Source organism: Lemur catta, chromosome 10 (assembly GCF_020740605.2).
Source record: "Lemur catta isolate mLemCat1 chromosome 10, mLemCat1.pri, whole genome shotgun sequence".
NCBI classification, from domain to species: Eukaryota; Metazoa; Chordata; class Mammalia; order Primates; family Lemuridae; genus Lemur; species Lemur catta.
The window spans coordinates 70,433,963-70,460,806 of NC_059137.1; the positions used below are offsets into that span (position 1 = coordinate 70,433,963).

Here is a 26,844-nt window from a genome sequence, read left to right on the forward strand (position 1 = left end):
TAATTTACAGCAACCTAAGCTTGATAAAATGATGGCCAGGGAGTGTATGCAGAAAAAGCTGTGGTAGGCACTTTCAGTTACTTTCCTATTTCCTCCTCCTTCCTTGCCGAAAGACCTGCGTGATGTTGTTCCGTGGCAATATCCCAAGGCAAAGAGTCAGGACTGGTCCAAACCTATCATGACATCTTCTTCCCAGCCTCCCTTGCAGTGAGAAGTGACTATGTGACTCAGTTTGGATGGGACATGAGGGTAGAGAGGCACACAGAGGCCAGATCAGAGAGGGCCTTGCAGGCCACATTAAGGATTTCAAACTTGATCCTTATTCTACTCTACACCCATACTAAATGCTATTGATAGCCCCATCTTAAAAAGAGAAAATCAAGACTTAAAATAGCTCAACTGAAGTCATAGCTGCTAAGTGGATGAACTGTAATATGAGTGTAGGTTTTGTTTTTGTTTTGTATTTTTTTGTAGTGTGGGACCCAAAGAACCCCCTGACCATCCCTGAGTGCAACCTAGCTAGAAATAAATAATGAGAGCTGATCGAATGAGTCTGTAGAAAATGGTTAAAGTTAATGTAACAATATATTTTATATTTATAAAGATTGAGACATTTGTGGGCAATCTGTTTGCTATTAATAAACAAAAGATTGATCAGTGCATAATTTAAATTCCATCATTAGAAGTGGCCTCAAGAGATCACATAACTCAGATCTTCTGCCTGTGCTTTCCAAAGAGAGGTCCCCTGAATTCCACAATTCAAGTAACTGCTTATTTTGGTGATTTTTAGACCATTGTTTGACAAAAACAAAATAAACTGCAGGGAGGAAAAAAACCCCTATCAATAACAAAGTCTCAACATAAGAGATACAATGGTGTGACATACAATGGTGTTAGATACACGCAAAAAAACACACAACAAAACACTCAAAAACCCCCAGACACTGCAGTAAATTGTTCATTTATTCAACGTGACCGCAACTCCTGGTAATGCTATTATTTGCAGGTGGTGTTAGTATGGGATGGTACAGAGCAGTATTTTTCAAACTGTAGGTTGAAACTAACATTTTAAAAAATTAAAAATAGAAAAAATCACAGTGCATAATACATAAGGCCAATGTCTTGTGGTACTTGATGTGTATATACATATACACACACACACAGACACACACACACCCCTACACACATATACACAAACACACACACAATGGATTCCATATATACTGGATTGTGATGTAATCTTTATTTCTTACTCTGGGTTCTAGTCAGAAGAGTTTGACAATCATTATTATAGAGCTACATCCAGAAAGTGAAGACTTTCTGACTCACTGTGAGCTATGCTGTATCTACGCATTTCCTGGAATGGGGGCAACTTGTTAAGGTCAATTCCTGTCCATTGGCAGGGATATTTACTGTTCTACACATCGAGAAAACCATGTGCAATAAGAAACAAACATATAAAACAATAGCTGTCATCGCACCACAGTACATATTGTATTTTGGTTTAGGTTCTTAAACATATTCCTTCGATTTCTCTAAATCACTCCAGGAAGGATTTGTTGCATTCCATCTTTACGCTGTTACTTGCAAACCTAGGGAATAAATATAAAAAAGAAATTAATGGAGAATTCCAACTCTCATTTTAGTAAATCTTCACACCAACAACAAGAAATCTAAGGACGTTAAGATTATAAGGATTCTAGAGCCAAAAATGCTGGTTTCCTGTAAAACTAAATAGGGTCCAAGTCCCAAGTCTTTTCATCCTTGCACTAAATTTTAAGCCTACCTGAAAATATCAGATAGATATCCAATATCACTTGTAATTGGTATATTAACCCCTTACTTCAGGGAATGAAATATTAATAGTTTGAAGACTAGAAGAAAATCACAAAGGGTGACTGGCTGCAGTATAATTCTTGTTTTGGAGGGTTATCCTTGATGTGGGGAAAGAAGCATTATTACCTTTAAACCTTTTCCTTAAATGAAGGAAATCTAGCTAAATACTTGATTTGGCTTAGAGATTCATTCATAAAGCTCTACCACCTTCTTATTACACGGCTTATGATGGAGAACACACATTTTTTTTTAGTGTGATATTTCATCTTTGAAATATGTAAAATGTCAAAAATGATTATACCCTTTGACCAAGTGCCACTTCTGAGAATTTACCCCCAGGATATAATTCAAAAAGAAGAAAACCCACCACGCAAAGTGGCTCACACTTGTAATCTGAGAACTCTGGGAGGCCGAGGTGGGAGGATTGCTTGAGGCTAGGAGTTCAAGACTAGCCTGGACAACATAACAAGACCCCGTCTCTACAAAATTAAAAAAAAAAAAATTAGCTGGTTTTGTATAGTCCCAGCTACTTGGGAGGCAGAGTCCAGAGGACTGATTGAGCCCAGAAGTTCAAGGTTATAGTGAGCTATGAACACGCCATTGTATCCAGCCTGGGTGACACAGTGAGACCCTGTTTCTTAAAAAAAAAAAAAAAAGAAAAAGAAAAAGAAAACCAACAAACAATATGTGCAGATATTTAGACAGCATGTTATTAATCAATGTGACACTTGTAACAACACTGAATATCCAACACTTGGGAAATGGTTAAGTGATCTCACGTTAATTTGGACTATTACATTAGATAATTATACTAAAGTATTATTTTATAGCCAGACATATTTTAAATTCAATGTAAAAATACCAATAGAAAAACACAAACATTTGATAATTAAATTTTTATTTTGCAAATTCTTATTCCTTTGATTTGCAACTAGGCATGTGAGACATCTTTTGGACTAAAATATCAATGTCAAGTTTTATATTTTACTTAAATATTAAATGCTAATTTAAAAACAGAAATAGCATGGCTGATTAACCACACTGCCCTTGCAAAGGCTTGTAAAAGACAGACCGATATGAACAGCAAAAAGACTGGATAGGTACCCGCTGAAATGTTAACATTGATGATTGGTGGGAACACAGGTGATTATTTCCACTCTTTTGCTTTTATATTAAAATATTTTTATAATTAGTATGTTTATATATTGAGGTGACAATAAACATTTCAAAAGGGAGTTTGAACGTTCCTGGTGGCTAGATTGCTTTGTTATGGTGAGAACAGGTAATGATTAAATTTTGCCTTATGCTTTGGATTTAAATAAGGATTAAATTAAATGTATAACTCCATATCCTTACTCTCCTGGGTTATTTATTGTTTCATTAAAAACTAAATTCAATGGCTATTATTAAAAAGACAAAAAATAATAGATGCTGCTGAGTATGTGGAGAAAAGGGAACTCTCATACATTGCTGGTGGGAAGGTAAGTTAGTACAACCATTAAAGAAAACAGTATGGAGATTTCTGAAAAACAAACAAACAAACAAACAAAAACACCCCAAAACCAATAACTACCATATGACCAACCAATCCCACTACTGGGTACCATCCAAAGGGAAAAAAATCAGTCTATCAAAGGGATGCTGGCACTCAAATGTTTATTGCACTATTTATGATAACGAAGGTATGAAATTAACCTAAGTGTCCATCAACAGATGAATAGATAAATAAAATGTGCCACATAATCATAATAAAATACTATTTGGCCATAAAAAAGAATAAAATCATATCATTTGTAGCAACATGGTTGGAACTGGAGGCCATTATGTTAAGTGAAATAATCCAGGCACAGAAAGACAAATTCTATATGTTTTCACTCATTTGTGAGACCAAAAAAAAAATGTATCATGTGTAGATATAGACGGATAAATACCAGAGGCTGGGAAAGGTGTGAGGGTGGGAGGGGGAAATGAACAGAGGTTGGTGAATGGGTACAAACTTACAGTTAGATAAGAAGAAATAAGTTCTAATGTTTGATAGCAGATAGCAGACTAGGAGAGAACTTGAAATGTTACCAACACATACAAATGATAAATGCTCAAGGTAATGGACACCCTAAATACCCTGACTTGATCATTACACATTCTATGCATGTGGAAAGCACTCACACGAACCTCATAAATATATAAAATATTATGTATCAATAAACAAAAAACAATTCTAATCTTTGTTTCCCTTTCATTATTACTTTATCATAATTATGATCTTATATACTTAGAATGAAAAATTAGCTAAATAGATTCACGAGATATTATGAGAAAAGACTTTAACAGTAGTCACTTGAAACATCCGAAAGGCCTCTCCAGCTAGCTCAGTGTCATACTAGGGTTAAACAAGGCTATGCTGAAGATTCCTCAGGCCATCTTTGCCAGGATACTGTGGATGAAAGGATGAGGAAAGGTGATGGGTTACTAAAAATAAAACAGTATTTTATGTAACTGAGTAAAACTAACATAAATCTTGGAGGTAGAAAAAGCTGATCTGCTTCCGATTTTATGTCTCTTCTAATATTTCTGTTATTCTTTTTTTTTTTTTTTGAGACAGAGTCTCGCTGTGTTGCCCAGGCTAGAGTGAGTGCCGTGGTGTCAGCCTAGCTCACAGCAACCTCAAACTCCTGGGCTTAAGCGATCCTACTGCCTCAGCCTCCCTGGTAGCTGGGACTACAGGCATGCGCCACCATGCCTGGCTAATTTTTTCTATATATATTTTTAGTTGGCCAGATAATTTCTTCCTATTTTTTAGTAGAGACAGGATCTCACTCTTGCTCAGGCTGGTCTCGAACTCCTGACCTCGAGCGATCCATCCGCCTCGGCCTCCCAGAGGGCTAGGATTACAGGCGTGAGCCACCGCGCCCGGCCCTGTTATTCTTTTTGTTTTGTAACTTTACCCAGTATCTAGAACAGAAGCATGATAGCCTTAAATGGCATAGTTGAATACTTCTTTACCCCCCTCTAGGCAAGGAAAGAGGAGGGCTGTCACACATACATGTAAATGTCCTTTCTTTGGGGCTTGCAGCACCCGTCAAAACATGTCAGCTGTTTCTGGACCTGGAACAGATGGCCAGGCAGGATCTGAAATGGAACTGGACACAGTTTACCTGAACTACATAACCAAGGCTCCTTTCATCTTTATCAGCCAGCAGATCACAAGGCCAAACTCCAGGGTATGACTTAGTCACTAAAGGAGAATTGGACCCCAGCACTGGCCATTACTGAGAAGACAGAGAAGTACAGGTGTCCAGCAGCTGAGACACCCCCAGAACCATCTCATTAGTGCCCGAAAGGGGAGCCAGTAACTCTCAGAGAAGTGGCTCTGGCTCATGTGCTATCATTTAGGATGGCTGCCCCCCTCCTCCCCCTCACACCCTCTTTATATCCACTCATGTCAGTGCTCTGAGCTTCATTACTGGAGGCCTGTCTTTCATCAGAGTAACAGATGGCGGGGGTGGGTGGGCATATACGGAAAGGATTATAAATTCCACTTGCAAGAAGAAATTTTAAAGTGGTTCTGAAATTTCTTCGAATGGGTTCATGCCTACAGGAAGGGCTGATCCTGAAATTAGGAGTGTTTAGCATCAATGAAGTGCCTAGTTGGGCAGTCAGAGAGGAATTTATTGAAGATGAAAGACAAGAATCTAATTCTTACTGAGAGGTGACATTTGGACTAGGGCAGTTGCTTCTCACCAAAACACCCATGTGAAATTGTTCACTGCTACCGTGAGTCACACTGTCTTCTCTTGAGCCAGTTGATGACTGCATTTTGCTCGTGTTAGCCACGTAAATCCTTTTAATCCAAATAGTTCAAATATAACAGCAGCTAGATCTATAGTTTTGTCCTTCCAACGTGTTTTTTCATCCTCCTTCTAGTTTCTAGCTCCTGCCTGCTTTCCCTTTGGGAAATGTTTTAAATCTGGAGGTCCTAGGTGGAGTATTTAATTAAAAGATAGGCTATATGATCTAGTTTTGGCCAATCAGAGTATGCCATCTGCCTAGCCATAGTGATTGGTTCAGTGAGTCATGTGACCCACGTAGGACCAATCAGTGTCTTCTCTGGAACTTTTCATCTGGACTAAAATGGAAAACTGCTTTTTAAAAAACTGTTTAAATAATTTTAAACATGCAAAAGAAGTGAGAATACCATGAACCCCCTTATACTTAACACCCAGTTCCAACATTTATCAACTCATAGACAATCTTGAAAAAGGATAAACTTTCTTTTTATACTGGGGCTGTGGGACCTAGGAGGAAGATGATGTTGCCAACAGACATTACATCTGTCCGCGGAGAGGGCCTGACTTCAGAATAAACCCGAACACAAAGCAGAACTGAGACAGAACCCTGAGCACTTTATTTGAGCTCCTTATGCCAGTTGAGCCTGAAGTCACTGTCACCCCTGTACTTTCTTTTTGCTTAGGGCTGATTTAGGTGGACTTTCATCACTTGGAAAAAGTGTTGTCCAATAGGAAAACATTAAAGAAACATTCCATAAATAATTTTTTAAATATTGTGTTTGTTTATTTATTTATTTATTTATTTATTTATTTTTTTGAGACAGAGTGTCACTTTGTTGCCCTGGCTAGAGTGAGTGCCGTGGCATCAGCCTAGCTCATAGCAACCTCAAACTCCTGGGCTCAAGCGATCCTTCTGCCTCAGCCTCCCGAGTAGCTGGGACTACAGGCATGCGCCACCATGCCCGGCTAATTTTTTCTATATATATTTTAGTTGGCCAGCTAATTTGTTTCTATTTTTAGTAGAGATGGGGTCTCACTCTTGCTCAGGCTGGTCTCGAACTCCTGACCTCGAGCGATCCACCCGCCTCGGCCTCCCAGAGTGCTAGGATTATAGGCATGAGCCACCGTGCCCGGCCCATTTTTTTTTTATTTTTTTTAAGACTAGTCAAGTGCAGTAGTGAGGAGGGGGGAAAGTAGTTGAACAAGGAGTTCAATCTGTAACTGACTGTGAACAATCAAGTGAGATAACTCACTACCTTCAGACCAACCTATTGTGTTTATTTTTGAGCTATTTGGAAAAATAGAAATTTTATGGAAAGTCTTTAAAGGAATAAAAGAAAAAAGCACTCCAGATGTATTAAAACAAAATTATCAGATATATCACTATGCCCAAATGATAATTCCACTCCACTGGGGACAGCCATCCATTAAAAACTTTAAACTAAATAACATAAATATCCTTAAGAGATATAACAAAGGGTAAATAGTTTCATCCCCAAAAACCTAACAGACTGGACACACTGGCTCACACCTATAATCCCAGAACTTTGGGAAGCCAAGGTGGAAGGCTCGATTGAGGCCAGGAGTTTAAGACCAGCCTAAGCAACATAGTGAGACCCTCATCTCTACAAAAAATAAAAAATTAGCCTGGCATGGTGGCATGTGCCTGTAGTACTAGCTACTTAGGAGGCTGAGGCAGGAGGATTGCTTGAGCCCAGGAGTTCAAGGCTGCAGTGAGCTATTAATCTGATGACACTCCAGCCTAGGCAAAAGAGTGAGACTCTGTCTCAAACAACAACAACAACAACAACAACAACAACAACAACAAGAATTGACAAACAAAATAATCAAGTCTCCAAACCTATACAGAATTTCTGATTCTAAATTATCCTCAAAGCCAAGAATGAATGAATAACAGTCAGTCCTACATTAGCATTCTCGTATGCCATTCTTGGGCATGTAATGAATTGTTTTACTCCTCTACCATCCACTTTGATAGCACAATACTTACACTTTTGCTTTGCTAGTTCTTGCATTATATCTTCATATACTTGTGAAAAGAGGTCTTCTTCAGATTTCATTCCATCTAGGTAAACTGAGAATGGGAAAAGAGGGGCAGTTCAAATGTTAACAGGCTTATTAACATAGGATGTTTACTTTGGCACCCGACATCTCTCACAGATGCCAACAGGTTCAACCAAAGAACCAAGGACCATACCTTAAAAGAAATTAATAGCAATTAAAAAAATAGATCACAGCTGGGTACAATAGGGCAAAAGTTTTTATTTGTTACAGATAAATCCACACTGGCTTATGTGACAATTATTTAAGTAAAAGAGAAAAGAAAAAAAAGAAGAAAGAAGGAAAGGAGTTAAGTGGCACTGTGCATGTAGTACTTCAGCAGCACTGAAGGGATGCTTGCCCAAGAGGGTCATGTAAGGGAGTAATTCTCTAACGTATATATTAGGATCACCTGTGAAGCTTCTTCAACCATGCAGTGGTCTGGGCTCTGCGACATATGTACTCAGTCAGAATTCACCAGGCCCAGAAGATATGTATTTTTAATAAAACTGGCATAAGCAGCTTTAGAGAAAAAGTAGAAGTTATTTAGGTTAAAGGAAGGAAAGGGACTTCTAGTCAGAAAACAACATGGCAGAGAGGTACGAGAGAACTTTGCCTGTTAATAAAAAGATGCATGGTTTGGAATGGCTAGAATGTCGGGGGGGGGGGGCAGCAACAGATGAGAAATGAGATTTTGGAACAAGGCTGTGCCTTAGTCTTTAGAGGCCTTGATGTCTAGCTGTTTGGATGTCATCCCAAAGACATGGAGACCACTGAAGGTATTCAAGCAGGGCAGGAGCACGGTTAGATTTGCATTTTAGGTGAAAAGGGAGAGAAAGGCAGCAAGAGGACCTCCCTGCAACCCATGGCCCAAGCTGGAAGTGGTGCAGCCAGAACTGGAGCATTGGCCCAGGGGACGAGCTCCATGTGCTTTCTGCTCAGCTCTGACACAGCCACTTATCCTGCAGGTCAACAGGTTTCTGACAATATGGACATGCCCCCTTTCCTGTGAAAAGTGTATGTCAGCTCTGCTTCTTCTGCTTTATCCAACAGACTTCCACCATCTTCTCTGCATTCAAATCTATATTCCAATCATCTGTTCTTAGTTCAAGCCACAGATCCAAATTGCTACATTATGTCTCCCAGCCACCTCAACCTCGTTAAGTGCAAAGCAGACTTGCATTCCTCCCTTACAAATCTGCAACTCCTTCGCTTTTTCCTGTTTTCTGAAATAACACCTGTCAGTTGCTGAGGTGTCTGTCATCTTCCCGCCCTCTCTGTATCTATTCTATCACCCAGTTCTACTGAGTGCAAGCATCCAATATAACACCCTCTAAATCCATCCTCCACACAGCCAGAGGGAGCTTACCAGAACAAGAATTTGTATGAATCATGTCCTTGTTTAAACCTCTCCGTAGAGAGCTTCCCTCTTCTCTTAGGATAATGACCAAAGTCTTTATCTGGCCTATTGGCCTTTTAGGGTCTGGACCCTGCCTACGTCACCAGCATCAATTCTCTCCCTTGGCTTCCCCTACCACAAAGCTTTCTCTACACCAGCTTTATTTCAGGCACTGGTCAATCCCTCCTGCCCCCTGGCCTTTTTGTGTGTCCTACCCCATCTGGGATGATCTTCCATCCCCCCAACCCACCTCCCTTTATTCAGTTACACCCATCAAAATTTGGTTTAAATGTGGCTTCTTCAAGGATGTCTTCCCCTACCACTGGGATTTGGGCAGTCCCCTAGAGCTTGGTGTCAGACACACTTAATCACAGCTGGAAAGGACACGGTTGTGCAGCTAATGTCTATAATGCCTGTTTCCCTGAGAAAATGTCACCTGCATGAGGGTAGGGGCTGGTTCTGCCTCACTCAACTAGTGAGCTCCAGGGTGGCACCTTGCACGTGGAAGGCATCATTCAATGCTGGTGGAATGAATAACTGTCCAGAGCTTGACAAGAGCCACAGAGAAACTGGAGAACAGGAGAACCAGCTGTAAGGGGGAGCCCAGAGTGTTCTGCCTCAAGTATCCCTTTATAATCTTCTACATGTCCTTTCTTTTCTGTACTCTGAGATAAAAGATGAGTAAAAGGCTTTGAATGGGGGAAGAAAAGGCACTTACCAATTTCCCACGTGACGTTCTCCTCCATTTCTCGTCTGTGCTTTAGATACATGGGCCACACGTGGCCGTCCAAGTACCCTGGGGGGTCTGGAGGATTGTAGACCCTTGTACTATCAAAACACATAGGAAACTTATTTTGACAGAAACACACAATTGATAAAGTAAAATAATAATGGTCAGCATAATAGGAAAATCACTCAGAGAGTAAATCTAAATAGGATTAAGGCTACATGTTCTGATTCAATGGCAGTTAGAAAGATAATAAAATGGATTTAGTTCTCTGATCCTAAAATTAACTTTGTAATTCACTATCATTCATAAATATCTTTTACTTCTCTAGTGTTATGAAAGAATTAAGAGACAAATAGTATAAATAATGATAGAGATACTGGCATGTTAGATTAAGCCTTAAACTAATTGATGTTCTTTGTAGCTGTAGCAGAATACAGAGCCACTAACTCAAAATTATAATCAACATGGGATTGCTTTGTTTTAAGCTTTAGGAGAGATGAGCCAAATAGCTAGATATAAGGCCCTTTTCTTAGAAAAGTAATTTCCTAACAGTGGATGACCATTTATGGAAAAACGTTTTGCTCCTTGTATAAAAGAGTTAAAGTTTTCCTTGTTTGGAAAATGAGCTATACACATTGCTCAATAATGTTGCTTTCCTCATTTTTCCTAAATTTAGTCTTTTGAATTACAATCCACAAAGATAAATTTAAAACTTACCTCCTCCTCCTCTTACATTCTTCATATGGAATGGTCAGAAAATAGCTTCTATTCCATATAGTGGCAAGGGGCCTAAAATAACAGCATATTTAGTACACAAGGTTTTTTTTTTTTTTTCCCATTCATTCAGAGTCCATATTAGAGTAAAGATGCTTACTTATAATTAAAGAGAAGAAAACCTTCGATGATTAGAATGAGAGTTTCCTCAGCATTTCCCCAGTCTGTTGATATCACAGAGTGTCTTGGATTTTCCATCCAGCAGGAAATGGCTGACATCATCTTTTCCATGTTAAGTGCTTCAAGCACTTCAAACAAACACAAAAATATGAAATCAATACAACAAAAATTTTGTGATGTGACTTTTTAGGATGAGCCTATCCAGGGCTCTGTAAATGTATAAAATAACATTATTTTATTTACCCTTTGAAATACCTAGTAACAAATATTTTAGGTAATAAATTAAAACTCTAATATTGATAAACTAGAGTGTTTAAAACATTTTTATGATGGAAAATTTTAAACATTTACAAAAGTGGAAAGTACACTGAACTCCCATGTTCCTACTACTAGTTTTGACAGTCATAAACTAATGGCTAACTTTGCTTCACTTATAACTTCTACTCTCTCCTGACTACACAAAAATTTTAAAATTTTGGAAGACAAATATCTATAGATAAGTTTGAAAGATAAATGACACACTGGGGAAAATATCCGTAAGTGTTTGGGAAAGAGCTCTTATAGATAAATGATAAAAAGCCATAAAAAATTTATGAAGAACACAAATATGTTATTTTCAAACTTAAAACGTGCATACTTTTTTGAGCTAACAATTCCAAATCTAGGAAAGCAGCCTATACCAGTGGTTCTCAAAGGGTGGTGGTACTTAGACCAGGAGGATCAGCATCACCTGGGAACTTGTCAGCAATGCAAATTCTCAGCCCCACCCCAGAACTACTGAATCAACCCACCTGGGCTTAGAGGTATTTTTAGTGGAAGGTTTTAAAATTATGATTAATTTATTTAATAGATACAGAACTATTAAAATTTTTTTCTTTGTTTTGGTGTTAGTTTTGGTAAGGAAACTGTCAATTTCATCTAAGTTTTCAAATTCATTTGGATAAAGTGTTTGTTTCTAATCTCCTCCTATCGCTTTAATGTCTATAGAATCTATAGCAATATTACTTTTGTTGCGTTTGATATTTGTGGTCTGTGCCTTCTCTATTTTTTTCTTGATCAGTCTCGTTTAATCTGTTTGGGGATCACTCAGACTCTTGAAGTTTTACATCTTATGCCAGATTTGAGAAGTTTTCCAGCATTACTTCTTTGAATACTTTTTTAGTCCCATACTCTTTCTCCTGTCTTCCTGAGGCTCCAATGATACGGATATTAGGAACTTTTGTTACTGTTCCACACTTGTGTTCATTTCTTTTTAGTCTATTTTCTCTCTGTTGTTCAGATTGAGTAATTTCTGTCTTTCCGTCTTCAAGGTCACTGATTCTTTCCTCTGTCATATTTATTCTGCTACTGAGCCCATCCAGTGAGTTTTAACATTTTGGTCATTGTATTTTTTCAGTTCTGTAATTTCCATTTGGTTTTTTTTTCACACTTACACTTTTTTAATGGGGTTTTCTAATTTTTCATGTATTTCAAGCATGTTTGCAATTGCTTGTTGAAGCCTTTTTATAATGCCGCTTTAAAATTCTTGTCAGTTAATTTTGACATCTATGTCATCATGGTATTGGTGCCTATTGACTGTTTTTTCTTATTCGAGTTAGATTTCCTGGTTCCTGGTATGACAAGTGATTTGTGTCCTAGAAAGTTCAGGTATTATGTTATGAGATTCTGGATCCTATTTAATCTGTTTTTTTGCTGGCAGTCACCCTGTTGAGGTGTAGTGTGCAGGTTCGGGGGTGGGAGTGGATTTTCAGCTTTCTGCTGGGCCTGCAGATGGAGGGCGGTTCCTTGGGGAAAAGGGGGAAAGCAGAGTCCAGTTCAGCTTCATTGCTGCAAGGTTAGTGTAGAAGTCCAGTTTTCCACTAGGTCCTGCTCACAGGAGCTGACACTACCGGAGTGAGGAAGCTGAAGTGCCAAACTGCTCTGCTTCACACTGCCTCCCTCTGCTTCTGTGTTGTCAGGTGGGGGTGGAAGTTCAGTTCCCTGCTTGGCTCCTCTGATACAAACCCTGTGGGTGATGTGGAGTGCCAACTCACCCTGCCTAGCTGATGCTGGGTGGATCTGGAAGTCTAGCTCCCCATTAGGCTCTGCTAACACCATGAGGGGAAGATGGTTTTTCCTCCCGTATTTGGCTTAGAGTAGGCTGGATATTGTCAAAAAACGTTTTCTATTCTGCTAGGCCACCCTCTTCCTGGTCCTTTGATTACAGAGAACAGGTCTCTTGGTGCTTCTTCTGTCTGTGCCTGTTGATGGTTCCATGTTGTACACTTCTCCAGCATCTCATCCCGGATACACAGGAGACAAAGAGAAAACCCAAGGAGCTCATGGCCATGTCATCCCTCAAGTCCCCAAGTCCCTAGCCAGCCTGCCCTCTTCATCGTTCAGTCTTCCCTTGTCTGTTCTATTAAGTCCAGGGTTTGTAGTTGTAAGAGGGAGGACCAGAGAGGAATGGGGCTAATCCATCTTGGCTGGAACCAGGAGTCCTACTAGTTTTTATGCAGTTTTGTTATCATTCAGTTAAATATTTTCTTATTGTGATTTATCTTTTGACCCATAGAATATATAAGTGTTTTACTTAAGATAAAATGCAATGATGTTTGGGATTTTCTGCCAAATAATACAGAAGGGCTGTGTACAGTGGCTCACACCTGTAATCCCAGCACTTTGGGGGGCCAAGGCAGGAGACCTGCTTCAGGCCAGGAGTTCAAGACCAGCCTGGGCAACATAGCGAGACCCCATCTCTATAAAAATTTAAAAAATAGCTGGTGGTGGTGCATGCCTGTAGTCCCAGCTACTCAGGAGGCTGAGGCAGGTGGATCACTTGAGCCCAGGAGTGGGAGGCTGCAGGAAGTTATGATGATGCCACTGCACTCCAGCCTGGGCAACAGAATGAGATTCTGTTTCAAGGAGAAAGTGAGTGAGGGTATACCTAAAATATAATTGGCCGAGAGTTCATGATTATTAAAACTGGACGGTGAAACCATGAGAGAGGCCATTATAGTTTTCTAGCTACTTTTGCACGTTTGAAATCTTCCACTAGAAAAAGATTTTAAAAATCAGAAAACAAGGTACTGCTTAATTTTCAAACAGTTGGAACTTTCTATTTACCCTTTTGTTATTGATTTCTAATTCAGTTCATTGTGATCAGAGGATATCTTTGTATTAATATTACTTTAATCCATTAAAAATTTATTAGGACTTGCTCCATGCCCTTGCTTATATGGTCTGTTTGAGCTAATGTACCATGTACTCTTGAGAAAAAAATGTGTATTCTGCTGTTGCTGGGGTGCATGTTCTATATATGTCAATTTGGTCAAGTTTATTAATTATGTTGTTCAAATCTGTTATATCATTAGTACTTTTTATCTGCTAGTTCCATTAGTTACCATTACGGGTTGAATTATGTCCCCCTAAAATTCATATGTTAAAGTCCTAAATCCTAATAGCTCAGAATGTGACCTTATTTGGAAATACAGTTATTGCAGATGTAATTAGTTGAGATGAGGTCATACTGGAGTAGGGCATGCCCCTAATCTAACATGACTCACAAAAGGGGAAAATGTGGACACAGACACACACAGGGAGAACACCATGAGAAGATGAAGCCAAGGCGTGCCCAAGACTGCAGCGAAGCAGCAGCAGCCAGGGGAGAGGCATGAACAGAGTCTCTGGCACAGCCCTCAGAAGGAACCAAGCCTGCAGACGATTTGATCTTGGACTTCTAGCCTCTGGGACTATGAGAAAAGAAATTTCTGTTGTTTAAGCAATCCAGTCTGTGGTACTTTGTTATGCTAACCCTAGCAAACTAATAATGCAAAGGAAGTTGTGTTAAAATCTTCCACACTAATTGTGGATTTGCCTATTTCTCCTCTTAGTTCTGTCAGCTTTTACTTAATGTATTCTCATGTTATGGTATTGGGTGCATACTAATTTTAGATTGTTTTCCTGTTGAAATAACCCATTTATCCCTCTTTATCTCTAGCAATACTCTGCCTTAAAGTTTATTAAAGTACGTCTGGTATTATAGCTAGTAGAGTTATACCAGTTTTCTTTCAGTAGGTGTCTCCATAGTATATCTTTTTCTAGCCTTTTACTGCCTATCTTTCTACATCCTCATATTTAAGTCTCTTTTCATTTTCTTTTTTTCTGTTTTTTTGAGACAGATCTCACTCTGTTGCCCTGAGTAGAGTGCCATGGCGTCAGCCTAGCTCACAGCAACCTCAAACTCCTGGGCTCAAGTGATCCTCCTGCCTCAGCCTCCCGAGCAGCTGGGACTACAGATGCGCACCACCATGCCCGGTTCTATGTTTAGTAGAGACGGGGTCTCGCTCTTGCTCAGGTTGGTCTTGAACTCCTGACCTCAAGCAGTCCTCCCACCTTGGCCTCCCAGAGTGCTAGGATTACAGACTTGAGCTACCGCGCTCAGCCAAGTCTATCTCTTTTGAGGAGCTTATGTTGGCTTTAGAAAAAAAATGCAGCCTGACAATCCTTGGGGTATTTTAGTTCCTTTAACTTAATGCAGTTACTGATATATTTAGGTTTAAATTTATCATTTCACTGTTATTTTCTATTTCTCCATCATCCTTTGATTTTCTATTTCTCTGTTTTGGACTTTTTTGTATTTATCAACTATATTGTTTTTTTTCTATCAACTATATTGTAATGATTTTATCTATTTCCTCTATAAACCTGATAGTTATACATTTTTAAACTATTCTACTAATGGTTATAAAGATTTCAGTATCACTTTGACTTACCTTAAATTTGTACATTTACCTGAATAGTTCTAACTTTTTCTTAAGATATATGCCTAGATGCGTGATACATGAACTCACGGTATGAATATTTTAAGGTCTTTGGAACATATGACCAACCTCCCTTCTAAAAAGGTAGATCAGTTTATACTTCCATCTAAAGTATATGAGAGTTATTGTTTTCTTGAGCCCATGACAGCATTAGATAATTATCATTGTTTTAAAAATCTTTGTTGGTAAGTGGGGAAAAAAAGTAATTTGCAATTCTTCCAGGTTGACTCTTTATTGTACATTTATTAATGAAATAACCTACTACTTCTGTGAATAGTTTATTCACATCCTTAGACGTTTTTTGTAATGGGATATTAGTTTTTCTTACCAGTATGCAGGAATTCATTAAAAAGCAGGAATAACAGGCCAGATACAGTGGCTCACACCTATAAATCTAGCACTTTGGGAGACCAAAGTAGGAGGATTGCTTGAGGCCAGGAGTTCAAGACCAGACTGAGCAACATAGTGATACCTTGTCTCCAAAAAAGTAAAAAAATTAGCTGGGTGTGGTGGTGCGAGCCTGTAGTCCCAGCTACTCAGGAGGCTGAGGCAGAACTGCTTCAGCCCAGGAGTTTGCGGCTGCAGTGAGCTATGATGATGCCATTGTACTCAAGGTGATAGAGTGGTTAGTATGTAATTAATTAAGATGCGGTCATAAAAAAAAAGTAGGAATAATACCTCTTTGGAATTGTTGAAAACAGGTTTTTCTGGTTTCTCTCTTACTTCGTAATAATTTTTCTCACTAGTCTTTGGACAAGAGGAAGAGAATTAAAAAAAATATCCTGGCTGCAGCTCAAAACACAAGAACACAGAGTGAGTCAAGAGTATTGCCTGGCTTAAAACTATCATGTGTCTGTAAAAAATGATTATATAACATTTTTCCAAAGGGTTATCAAAGTTAAAAATAAAGAATATGCTTTCTGACATTTTAAGGGAGCTCTTTCTGTTGCTAGTTTACGAAAGTACTCAATGATCATCTTGTTAATTATAAAAGTTAATAAGATCATTAAATATAACATTGTTTATTAGCATGATATTCTCTATAGGAAGATAAATATTTTTGATGGACTTTAATCCTTTGGCTTCAAAACACTGCCAGCTTCGGGTAAAGGAATGAGATGAATCCATCTAAAATATATTCACAGACCTTTCTGAGCAGTGAAAAGACAAAAACAAAACAAAACAAAACAGCTGTCCAGTACTTTGGCCACCAGGAAGGAAAGCTGAGTGGATGAGAGCTTAGGGGTTGCTCTAGGCAAGATTCTCTCACGGGGTGGGATTCCAGGTGGTAAGTACAGTTACGTATGTGTGTCCATGGCAGGAACGAACAGAGGGACAGTGAACCTATCTTGCCCCAGCTTCAGGAGAAAAATCTATCATTCCAATGTTTTCAGTTTTAAATACAAAACTGGGAAAAGGATTGCATTTCTTTAAATAATTCAGCATAAATCAGTTAACCATAAATCTGAAACCTACAAAGACAGGTTTAAAGTATAGCAATATTTAAACACATTTTAAGACTGTCTTCATAGGGAGTGAAGTTCTTTGAGTTTCAAAAAAAAAATGAACAACAAGCACATAATGTTTTACAAGCTAATCTACTTACCATCATACTGCAAAAATCCATTTTCATCTATCTCTATCTCAGACTGTGGCTGGAAAAATAATAAAGTGCCCATTAAAATAATGTGTAGGGTAGAAATAATGCAATTATAGACTAAAGAGGAGATAAGCCTTTAATAAATGCTTGGGTGATGATAAATAAAAGCAAAGATCAGCACCCATAGAGGGTGCCATCTGGTGGATGAATGACACTGTTGCACCGAGCCTACCTTCAGCATAAAAGCTACATTCAATTAATTTTGTCATTAAACATTTTTATGTTAAATAAATGATCTAAGAAGTTTTACGGATACCTTGAAGAAGTCATCCTGAGATATGACACTGCAATTTGGAAGGCGTTTCTGCAAATTCTTAGCCAGTGTTGTCTTCCCACCATTTGTCACACTAAACCGAAGAAAAAAAATGCCAAGAAGGAAAATGTATTAAAAAACATAAAATACTTTAAAATGATCTTTTAAAAATAAGTACTTAAAGCAATATTTACTTAAGAAAAAAGTGATTTTTTTTTTCCATAGATATTGCTTTTTCTGTTGGCAAAACCATGGGCATTGGCAGATATGATGTACTAAATGATAAGAAATAAGCTGGGAAGGATGGAGGAGAAAGGCAATTAACTATTGGGCAAGTGATCTGGGCAACGCTAAGACTGAAAAATACAGATAGTGTGTTGGAAGCAAAGTACTTTTTGTCTATGGCAAAACATTCACAAGGTTGCTATGCAACACAGAGAATACGAGTAGCACATTTTAGTCCAAGTGTGTAAAACTGCACATGGTCATTGTGATTTTGTTCCAGTGTACAGTGCAAAAGATAGAGTGGCTTATTACAGGCCTACCATGAAATCCCTTCTCTGTGATGCCTCCTTTTCCCCATCTCTCTTCACCTTGTGGGGTAGGTGGGGGGGTTCTTTGTAGGTTGTCACATCAGGTCAGTTATTTGTCCCTCCTGGCTGGACTGAGAATGGGCAGCGAACTCCTCTGTATGTCTACCTTCCCAGCATCCAGCAGCACACCCAGGAGGCACTTCTCTATCCAGTCATTCACTCAAAGGGCGTTTTAACCTGGGGCTTAGGCACCTTCAGCCTGTCTGTGGACAGAACTCAGGGTCTTTGAGAACTTGAATGGGAAAAAAATTACATTTTTAGTTTCACTGAATTCTAACAAAAATTTAGAATTTCCTTTAATTATAAATATAAGGAATGTAAGTACCTGTGACTTTGTCACCAAGAGAAATTACAGATACTCTCTTTTTTAGAGCACCTACAGTTTATGTATTTATTGCACTTTATTAAAACTTTTTTTTATTTGCATGTATTCCTGGGGTACAAATGCAATTTTGTTCCATTGATATATTACACTGTGGAGAAGGCAGGGCCTTCAGTGCATCCAGCACTGGAACAACACACATCGTACCCACCAAGCAACCTCCCACCACATCGTCCACCCTCCTTCCACTCCTCACCCTCATAGATATTTTCATATTATGTAATAGTTGGGGTAGATATCTTAAAGTATTATTGATGCTCATTATTTTTAGACCCACCACTGGGTATTGTTATTTAATATGTTAACAAAGAAGTATATGTATCACAATGTCACAAATTTGACTTTTAAAATATTTTATAACTGTATTTCAATATAACTGATTTCCTTTGTATTTCTGTATTTTATTTTGTGCATTTAAAGCCATTATTCTGGGCCAGGCACAGTGGCTCATGCCTGTCATCCCAGTACTTTGGGAGGCTGAGGCAGGAGGATCAATTGAGGCCAGGAGGTCAAGACCTGTCTGGGCAACATAGGAAGATCCCATCTTTACAAAAAAAATAAAAAATTAGCCTGGCATGGTGGTGTGCGCCTGTGGTCCCAGTAACTTGGGGGGCCAAGGCAGGAGGATCTCCTGAGCCCAGAAGTTCAAGGTTGCACTGAGCTATGATTGCGTCACTGTACTCCAGCCTAAGTGACAGAGCGAGACCCTTTCTCAGAAAAAAAACAAAACAAAAAAACCCCACCACCATCACTCTGAGGAAGTCAAGACTTCACCACACCACCAAATGTCCACAGCACAAAAAAAACTCCTGACTATACATCTATTTGCAAGAACCTGTGTTCAATCCCAGAGGAGATCAATTTCAAAATGTTTATAATCTAGAAAAGGGAAAATGAAGTAATAGTTATTCATCAAAATAGCTTGTTACATATAATTCAATAATTACCCAAACATCTTACGCCTACAAAGTAGAAGAACTTGGTTAATGAGATTTTTTGTTTAACTTTACAATACATAGTTGGGTAAGACATGGGCAATCTCTTTAAAAACAAGGAAAAGTGGGTGGACGTTACCCTATGTATTGAGAAAATATTATGACATTTTTCCTCTTTAACAAAAATGTCTGTAAACCATACTGAATGTCCATAGTTCAGAAACTGAGTTTTGGTTTAAAATAGACGGTAAATGGGTAACTTTATTATGATACATGCAATCTGGCTAGAAAATGTGTTTTTCTAGACTTATCTCTTTGTTAAGATCATGCAGTCTAACCAATACTACTAATTAGATCCCTCCTCACTGACTTAGCTGGAGCCAATGAGAAACAAGCCCTCCATTTTTGTACAAGCCTTGGAGATGGACCAGTCTAGGTCATAGAGAGGAGAGGGGAGAAAAGGTATTGAACAAGTTGGAACCTAGGACTCAAACTTGAAATGCAATTGTCCTGGTCAGGTAACAGATTAGGACTCAGCCTTCCCCCAGGCATGCGCACAACCTCCCTCGCATGTGCTATCCAAATGCAGGTGAAGAGTGCTCAGAGCATGTTCTATCTAGGATCTGACTACTTGGTGTCACTCCCTTCTTTCTTCACAACATCCAAATAAATGCACAACTCTTGGCCCATTTATTTTTTATGTGCCAGGTAACAAGAGGGCTCACTGTATTTGGAACATGACAGTGGGTTAGGGAGAAGTTACAAAGTCTAACTCCAGCATGGATCTTAAACTTTTTTACATTGTGGAACTTTGTGAGAATCTGATGAAGCTATAAGCCCTTTCCCCAGAAAAATGAACATCTTCACACATATGTTAAATTTTCAGGAGGTTCATGGATGCCCTCCGAATTCCTTCAGAATCCCTAATATTCCCTGCAGTCTTGCTTCATAGGGCAGTATGTGGTTAAGCATACAACAAAGACAGCACAGTGGGTTTGGAAGAAGGATGCAAGGCAGGAACAGAAGTCACTGTAGGTGAGTCTGGCATGGGCTTCACAGAAGCAGCAGCACCGAAATGAAATCATGACACTTGCTGAAGAAGAGATAGCAGAAAGGAGGCTTTCTTAGGGAGTTATGATGGTCCCTCATGCATGTGGCAAGAAGCGGGCTGAGGCAGGTTTCTAGGTGGAGGGCACTGTGTTGGAACAGAGAAGAGGAAAATCTTGTTCACACACATAAGAATGACAGTTGGATTGGACCCTGCAGTGGACTTTGTATAATAGTTGCCTCCCCAGGTTGCCTTTTCTTGAGGCCTGGTAGTGACTGGTCCCACTCTCAACTCCAGAACAGCGCCTACCAGCCTAAAACAATAATGTAATCCCATCCCTACCACCACAGTGACTCGGGGTATGTGAAGGGAGCTGGTCCAGTCAAAGGGAGACCCATGACCTAGGGGAAGAGAAGCACCCGCCCCCAGCAGTGGCAGACTATGAAGACGCATGAAGTCACAACGGGCTGCCTGGATGAACCCAAATGAAGAAAAACACAGAGGAGGAAGAAACTGTCTTTGGCAATACCACTGAGCTCCTGTATCAAACCTTTCCTGCAGCCTGCCTACCCCTCAAGCTAATGAATTTCCTTTGTTATTTATGGATGGCCCTCATATACCATGATATTCAGATTTCATTCCAGATAACTGGGAACCATCGAGTATTATTCACCAAGCAGAGTAAAAATTAAAACATTTTGTATGAAGATTAAAGTGGCAGAGGTGTGTAGGAAAGATGAGGAGGGGGAGACTAGAATTAGGAAATGACGGCCTGAATTAGGACAGTGAATGTGAAAAGGAAGGGAAGGACAAGAGACGTGCTGCAGAGAAAAACTGAACTTGAGTTCTGATTAGATGGGAGGCTAGGCAAGGCAGAGCTCTCACATTTAGTTCACTCAATTTCACTTCTAGGCCGGGCGCGGTGGCTCACGCCTGTAATCCTAGCCCTCTGGGAGGCCGAGGCGGGTGGATCGCTTGAGGTCAGGAGTTCGAGACCAGCCTGAGCAACAGCGAGACCCCCGTCTCTACTAAAAATAGAAAGAAATGATTTGGACAGCTAAAAATCTATATAGAAAAAAATTAGCCAGGCATGGTGGCACATGCCTGTAGTCCCAGCTACTCAGGAGGCTGAGGCAGAAGGATTGCTTGAGCCCAGGAGTTTGAGGTTGCTGTGGGTTAGGCTGATGCCACGGCACTCTAGCCGGGGCAACAGAGCAAGACTGTCTCAATAAAAAAAAAATTTCACTTCTAATGGATGACTTAGTATAGCAATGTAATAATAACACAATGGTCTCCTCAGAATTATAAACTTTTCCTTTTAATAACCTCAAATATTTTATTAATTGGGCCATATATAATACGAATGTGCATGGAAGAAAGATGAACATGATAGCAAAACAAATAATGCCCTTTTTAGTTGTTGCTGATGTCTTATTTCCAGGCCTGCCTCTGGTAGCATAGGGAGGATGACCATATAATTTAGAGCACTTTTGAGAGGGAGGGGGCACACGATTAATAATTATGCCAGGGTACCTGGGACATAAGGCCACCCAAAGTATGACAGAAAAGAAATGGAGGCCACCCAAAGTATGACAGAAAAGAAATGGAGGTGAGGTCGTTCTGTACTCCACATGCATGAAGCTGGCCATAACAGGAAAGATATGACAGATCTTCTCCTATGTCACGCTGGAGGAGCAGCCACACGGGGAATGATATATCACCCTGAACCAAAGTAGTGCCAACTAGGTCTTGCTTCTGATGTTGGCTCAGAAAAATAAATGGAAAAGTAGGCAAACGTTGTTGACTGACTCTTCTATTTCTCTGTTTATAGGAAAGTCTTCCACGTCCTCTTGGCATTTCTGTAGCCAGGACTCCGCTGGTTTTGTATTCCACAGTGGCCTGCTCTTCCCCAGGACTCTGGAATCCCCACTGGTTCTCCTTCCCCTATCCCAGCCACATGAAAACACCATTTGGACATCCTGGTATTTTGACCAGCTGTTTATAGCAAAATTACTCACCCACTGATTCCAATGGTAAATGTTTTCATAATTAGCTTTGAAAATCACGTCTTCCTAATATTTCCTGAAATAAAAAAAAATCAAATGTGTATCATTTAGATGTCTAGAGAAGTGAGACAGTCAGTCCTAAATTAGGAGCGACAGTTGGGAGGAAAAGATGGCAGCAATCTCTTAGCTACCCCAGCCCTGCATTACCCAGATTTCCTAAGTGAGCTTCCCACTGCCACTGTAGCTGGTGCATGCTCAGGGCCTGTCAGCCAATGTCAGGAGAGCTGAAAGAGCCCTCATGGCCAAGCACACCCCTTGAACATCTCTCTGTTTTCCAGGTGTGGAAGAGTTGCTAGGCCATAGTATGGTCTATGAAGTTGAAATTTCACCCTCCCCATAGCCAGGTTACCTTCCACCTGCATGATTCAACCCCCTGGGTATGACCTCGCACTCTCTCAGCAGGGATCCCTCTGGGCAGGCCTCTCTTTTTCCCCTTGTGGGAGAGGGAGAAAGTCGCCGCTGGCCAGGGGCAAAAAGAAGCTAATGCCCTTCAAGGGCACTATTTCCTCTCCCAAAAGCCTAGGTCTAGGGCCCAACTAGGTAAAGTTTTTGGACACAGGCCAAATAGTAAATATTTGAGGCTCCGTGGGGCAAGAGGCAAAATCTGGGTTATTATGTAGGGACTTACATAACAAAAAGAAAAACAAATTTTCACAAAATTTGTTATGAAATTCAAAATATAATCATAATTCATTTTTTTTTACAGGCCTACTAATGACATACAGATTTACTAATGACAAGAATGGAATTCCTTTTTTATTGGGCTAACATTTCCCTTAACTGGATTTCAAAGCTTATCTTTTCTGTCATGAAACCGACTGCAAATGTTCAGGCAGAAGGTCAGGTTTAAGCCACAGGCTGTTTTGTTGACTCCTAATCCAAGGGGTGGAGGGCAGTTTCATACCCCTAAGGTTCACCAAAGCAGTCCTTGGATATTACAATGGACCATTTTCATCTCTAAGTGAAAAAGTGAAGCGCAGCTGGAGGGAAGCTCAGAATAGTGGTTCCTGAAGGTCGTCTCTGACAGCTGCTCCTTACTGCTGTCTGTGCAGCGTGGGTGGTCAGGGACCTCAGCTGTGCAGCAGGCGGGTGAGGGGCGCTGAGCTAGAGCCCCCCCAGCAGTGCTCCCATCCTGATCTGTGTCCATGCTCCCCCTGGGGAGGGGTGTGGAGAAGAGCCAAGTGGGGAGAGGGCTGTTGTTCCCTGGCTTCTTCTCCCTTATCCAGAATATTCCACATGGAGTACAATTGCTTAAGGTTGGGTTCCACTTTCATTAACAAGCCTATGTGAGACAAGAATTCAATAATAACTGTGACAAAAATAAAATAGCAGAACAAGTTGGACATTTGAGTTTCACCCAGAGTTACACTGTTGAACATGTATCTCAATTCAAATTGCCATGGCATATCAAGGGAAAAATTGCAGACAATGAATATTGTAAAATAAATTTTTATGTTGTAATTTTTCTGCTTTTTAATTTTATTTTACCCTAGTCTAAGTTTTGATATGTCAGTGCAAGGCTGACAACTATCCTGTTTTGGGGAAGGGAGAGGCTACCCTTTATCCTGAGGTGGTATCATTCTTACTATTTTGGTGATAAATTATGAAATTATGTTGTCAGTAGATGGTAGAAAATGGATGTCCTCACTTGGTTGAATAAAAATTCATAAGCCTTTGTCATTTGTTGTCCCCACCTTGCTTATTTCTGGATACCTTGTTGAAGCATAAATTTTCAAACTTGGAGAAGTATATAGCTTTAGAGATCATTTAGTACACCCCTTCATTTTGCAGAAGTGGAAAGTGGCCCAGACAATGGATGATGTGCTCAAGGTCACACAGCTAGCGCACTGGAAAAGCCAGAAATGAAACTAAACCAATTAACTTCTTTGCATCACTCCAAGCTGCTAAAAAGCACTTTATTACTAAGAGCAAAGAAGGAATGTTGCACATGTGCTAGCTTAATTGTCAGGCTCTGATGTATAATTGATGTCATTCTTATTGATGTATTATTGATGGGGCATATATTTGCTGTGCACACTGAAAAGAAAGTACTGGTCCCCATTCTAATTGCCACATCTGTGCATACATGTGTGGCTACTGCATCCAATACATGGCAAGCAAATAACAAGTGAGCATGGCTGTAGCACCAGAAATAGGTTTGAGGGAGTTATTTTTGTGGCAACTCTAGCAATTCAGAAACCTGGAGATAAAAGTAAACCTACTTATAAAATCCCCTGCGCATGGGAGGGAAATCCCGCAGTGAAATTAAAAGTTTTTACCAAAACAGGAACCCCCAACTCTGCATTAGCTAGCAGTCTGGGCTTATCCACAGCAGTGTCTGGGTGAATGCTGGGCATACAACCATTATCAAGGAGCAGGTGACAATGTGATAGGAGGGGTGGGAAACTGGGACATGCAGAAACAAGACAAGTGGCTGGGTTAAGTAGCTAGGGTGGAGTTGGGGGTGGGCCTAGCAATCCCTGAAGCCATTTAGTTCAAAAACAGTGTTGATGCACAGGGCAGCTTCAGGTGAACTCCAAGTTCAGGCCCGGCATCGTCCCCTTCCACATCACTTTCTACTATTCCATTGCCTATTGCCCTCTTTAAGAACTGTTAAAAATCAAAGTTAAAAGTCTTGTAATCAAGAGTTGCCAGGTTCTAAATGTATGCAGCAGCAGACTTCATGAAGCAAGTACAAGCTCAATCAACTACAAACTGTAAATCATTTGATGACTCCAGAGACAACCCTTTGAACTTTCTGGCCTCATTATTTCAGGGCATCCTATCACTAGGAATATACCCACCTTCAATCTCATGGAATATTTATGTAGTTTACCCTCCCAATGTGTGCAAAGCTTTCCTGGACAGAGAGCATTTGCACAGGGGAAGGAGAACAGACTAGGATAGCCAAGAGTAACCCCAATATGACTAAGTTTTATTTCTTATAATTTTTTTATCCTACGTAAAATGTTGAGTTTTTCATAATTCTTATGTGTTTACTGTGTTTAATCCATTTCACTACTAAACATGGTATATTCTGGCTTTGACACTGCAGAATGGTCAAAAGTGACAGGTGCAGAATTAGTAGACTGTAAAGAAGATAGCGACTGCCTAACGCAAACGGTCTCAAAGAGGACAAAGTCTTGTGCTTTTCAAACTCGTGCAAAGGGCAGTCTGACATGTGAAAAAGAATAAAATGTTTTCAGGACTTCTCACTTATTTATTTTATTCAACAAATATTTTGATTATCTGGTTCCACGTGATAGGGCAGTCTTTTCTTACTATTGTTTAAACTTTGCTCCCGTTTGGTAAGCTGAAATTTCCCAAAGTTGAAGCTTCAAAAAATGCAACTCGTGCCCCTCCCCTGTTGGAAACACTCTTATCTTTTACCAATCCCTAGTAGAAATTCTTAAGTTTCATTTTATGTAGGTTCACATGTAAATGGTCATTTCTTCTCAATTTTCCTTTCCCGAAATAGACAACTGGTTTACAATATCGGCTTTGCTATTTTGAACTTATGCCACTGCCTTCCTTGTACGCGCTAGCTCTTGCCTCCCAGAGGAGATTCAATCTGCTACATCAGGAGCTGACAGATTTTTTTTCTTCAAAGTGCTAAATAGTCAATGTTTTAGGTTTAGCCGGCAGCTACCCAACCCTGAGGTAGTAATGCGAAAGGGGCCACAGACATAGCATAAACAAATGAGCGTGGCTGTGTTCCAATAAAACTTTATGGACACTGAAGTCTAAATTCCATGTAATTTTCACGTGCCACAAAGTATCATTTTTCTTTTGATTCTTTTTCAGCCATTAAAAAATGTGAAAACCACTCTTAGCAGGCCGTAGTGTATCCACTCCGACGTTAGCGGAATGAGACTGTCTCGTGGTGACCAAGATCTGATCCTGTCCCTGGTGACCTCTCCCAACACCCGTGCGGTCTCTTGGAGGCAGCACTCCGGGTTTCAGGATTATTACCGGGCGTTAGAGCACTACGCCACCATGAGGACACGTCCTCCGCGGCAGGCCATGTAGCAGCTCGCTTAGGGGGGCGAGAGTCCCCGCGGGGTTTTCAAGGCGCAACCAGGTTCCAGGCTCCTGCCCAGGAACGCTCTGGAAACACCTGCAGGCTCCAGCGGCGCGGCGCGGGGCAGGCAGGTACTCACCTGGCGCCAGTTCCGTCCTCGCAAGCAAAGCGGCAGAGGCGACGGCCACGCGCGCGCCTGTCACTAATCCGCCGCGACCCGCGGCTCGCTAACCGAGAGGCTTACAGCCCTTTACCCCGCGCCCTCCTGGGTCAGAGCCGAGCCAGGTAGACGCGGCCACCCGGGGACTCCTCCCCACCCGGGCCGGACGCCGAGCCGGGATCCAGCCCCCGTTGGGGCGGGGCTCCGGCGAGCGCG

General features: G+C 40.3%; 1 protein-coding gene across 2 annotated transcripts; it reads right to left on the reverse strand.

Annotated features, from left to right (window-relative positions):
* Positions 1–1,224: 1,224 nt before the first annotated feature.
* Positions 1,225–26,817, reverse strand: NMRK1 (nicotinamide riboside kinase 1). Of its 2 annotated transcripts, none has more exons than XM_045562584.1 (9): positions 26,608–26,817; positions 22,400–22,463; positions 17,427–17,517; positions 17,117–17,165; positions 10,689–10,836; positions 10,532–10,603; positions 9,803–9,912; positions 7,636–7,719; positions 1,225–1,592 (listed from the first exon to the last, which is right to left on the reverse strand). In XM_045562584.1, the coding sequence occupies exons 2-9, from the start codon at positions 22,426–22,428 to the stop codon at positions 1,573–1,575; spliced, it is 603 nt and encodes a 200-aa protein (XP_045418540.1). In that variant the 5' UTR covers positions 22,429–22,463; positions 26,608–26,817; the 3' UTR covers positions 1,225–1,572. The 2 variants fall into 2 exon arrangements, with proteins under 2 accessions (XP_045418540.1, XP_045418539.1); XM_045562583.1 differs by lacking the exon at positions 26,608–26,817 and adding an exon at positions 17,969–18,248 and having other exon boundaries at positions 22,400–22,456.
* Between the last annotated feature and the right edge of the window lie 27 nt (positions 26,818–26,844).

Coding starts and splice junctions, on each gene's coding strand:
- NMRK1 (XM_045562583.1), bottom strand. CDS start 18,006: ATGGGGAAAAGGAGGCATCACAGAGAAGGGATTTCATG. Junction 17,518..17,968: donor CACAGAGAAGGGATTTCATG/GTAGGCCTGTAA, acceptor TCTTCGGTTTAG/TGTGACAAATGGTGGGAAGA. Junction 9,913..10,531: donor GAATGTAAGAGGAGGAGGAG/GTAAGTTTTAAA, acceptor GTGTTTTGATAG/TACAAGGGTCTACAATCCTC.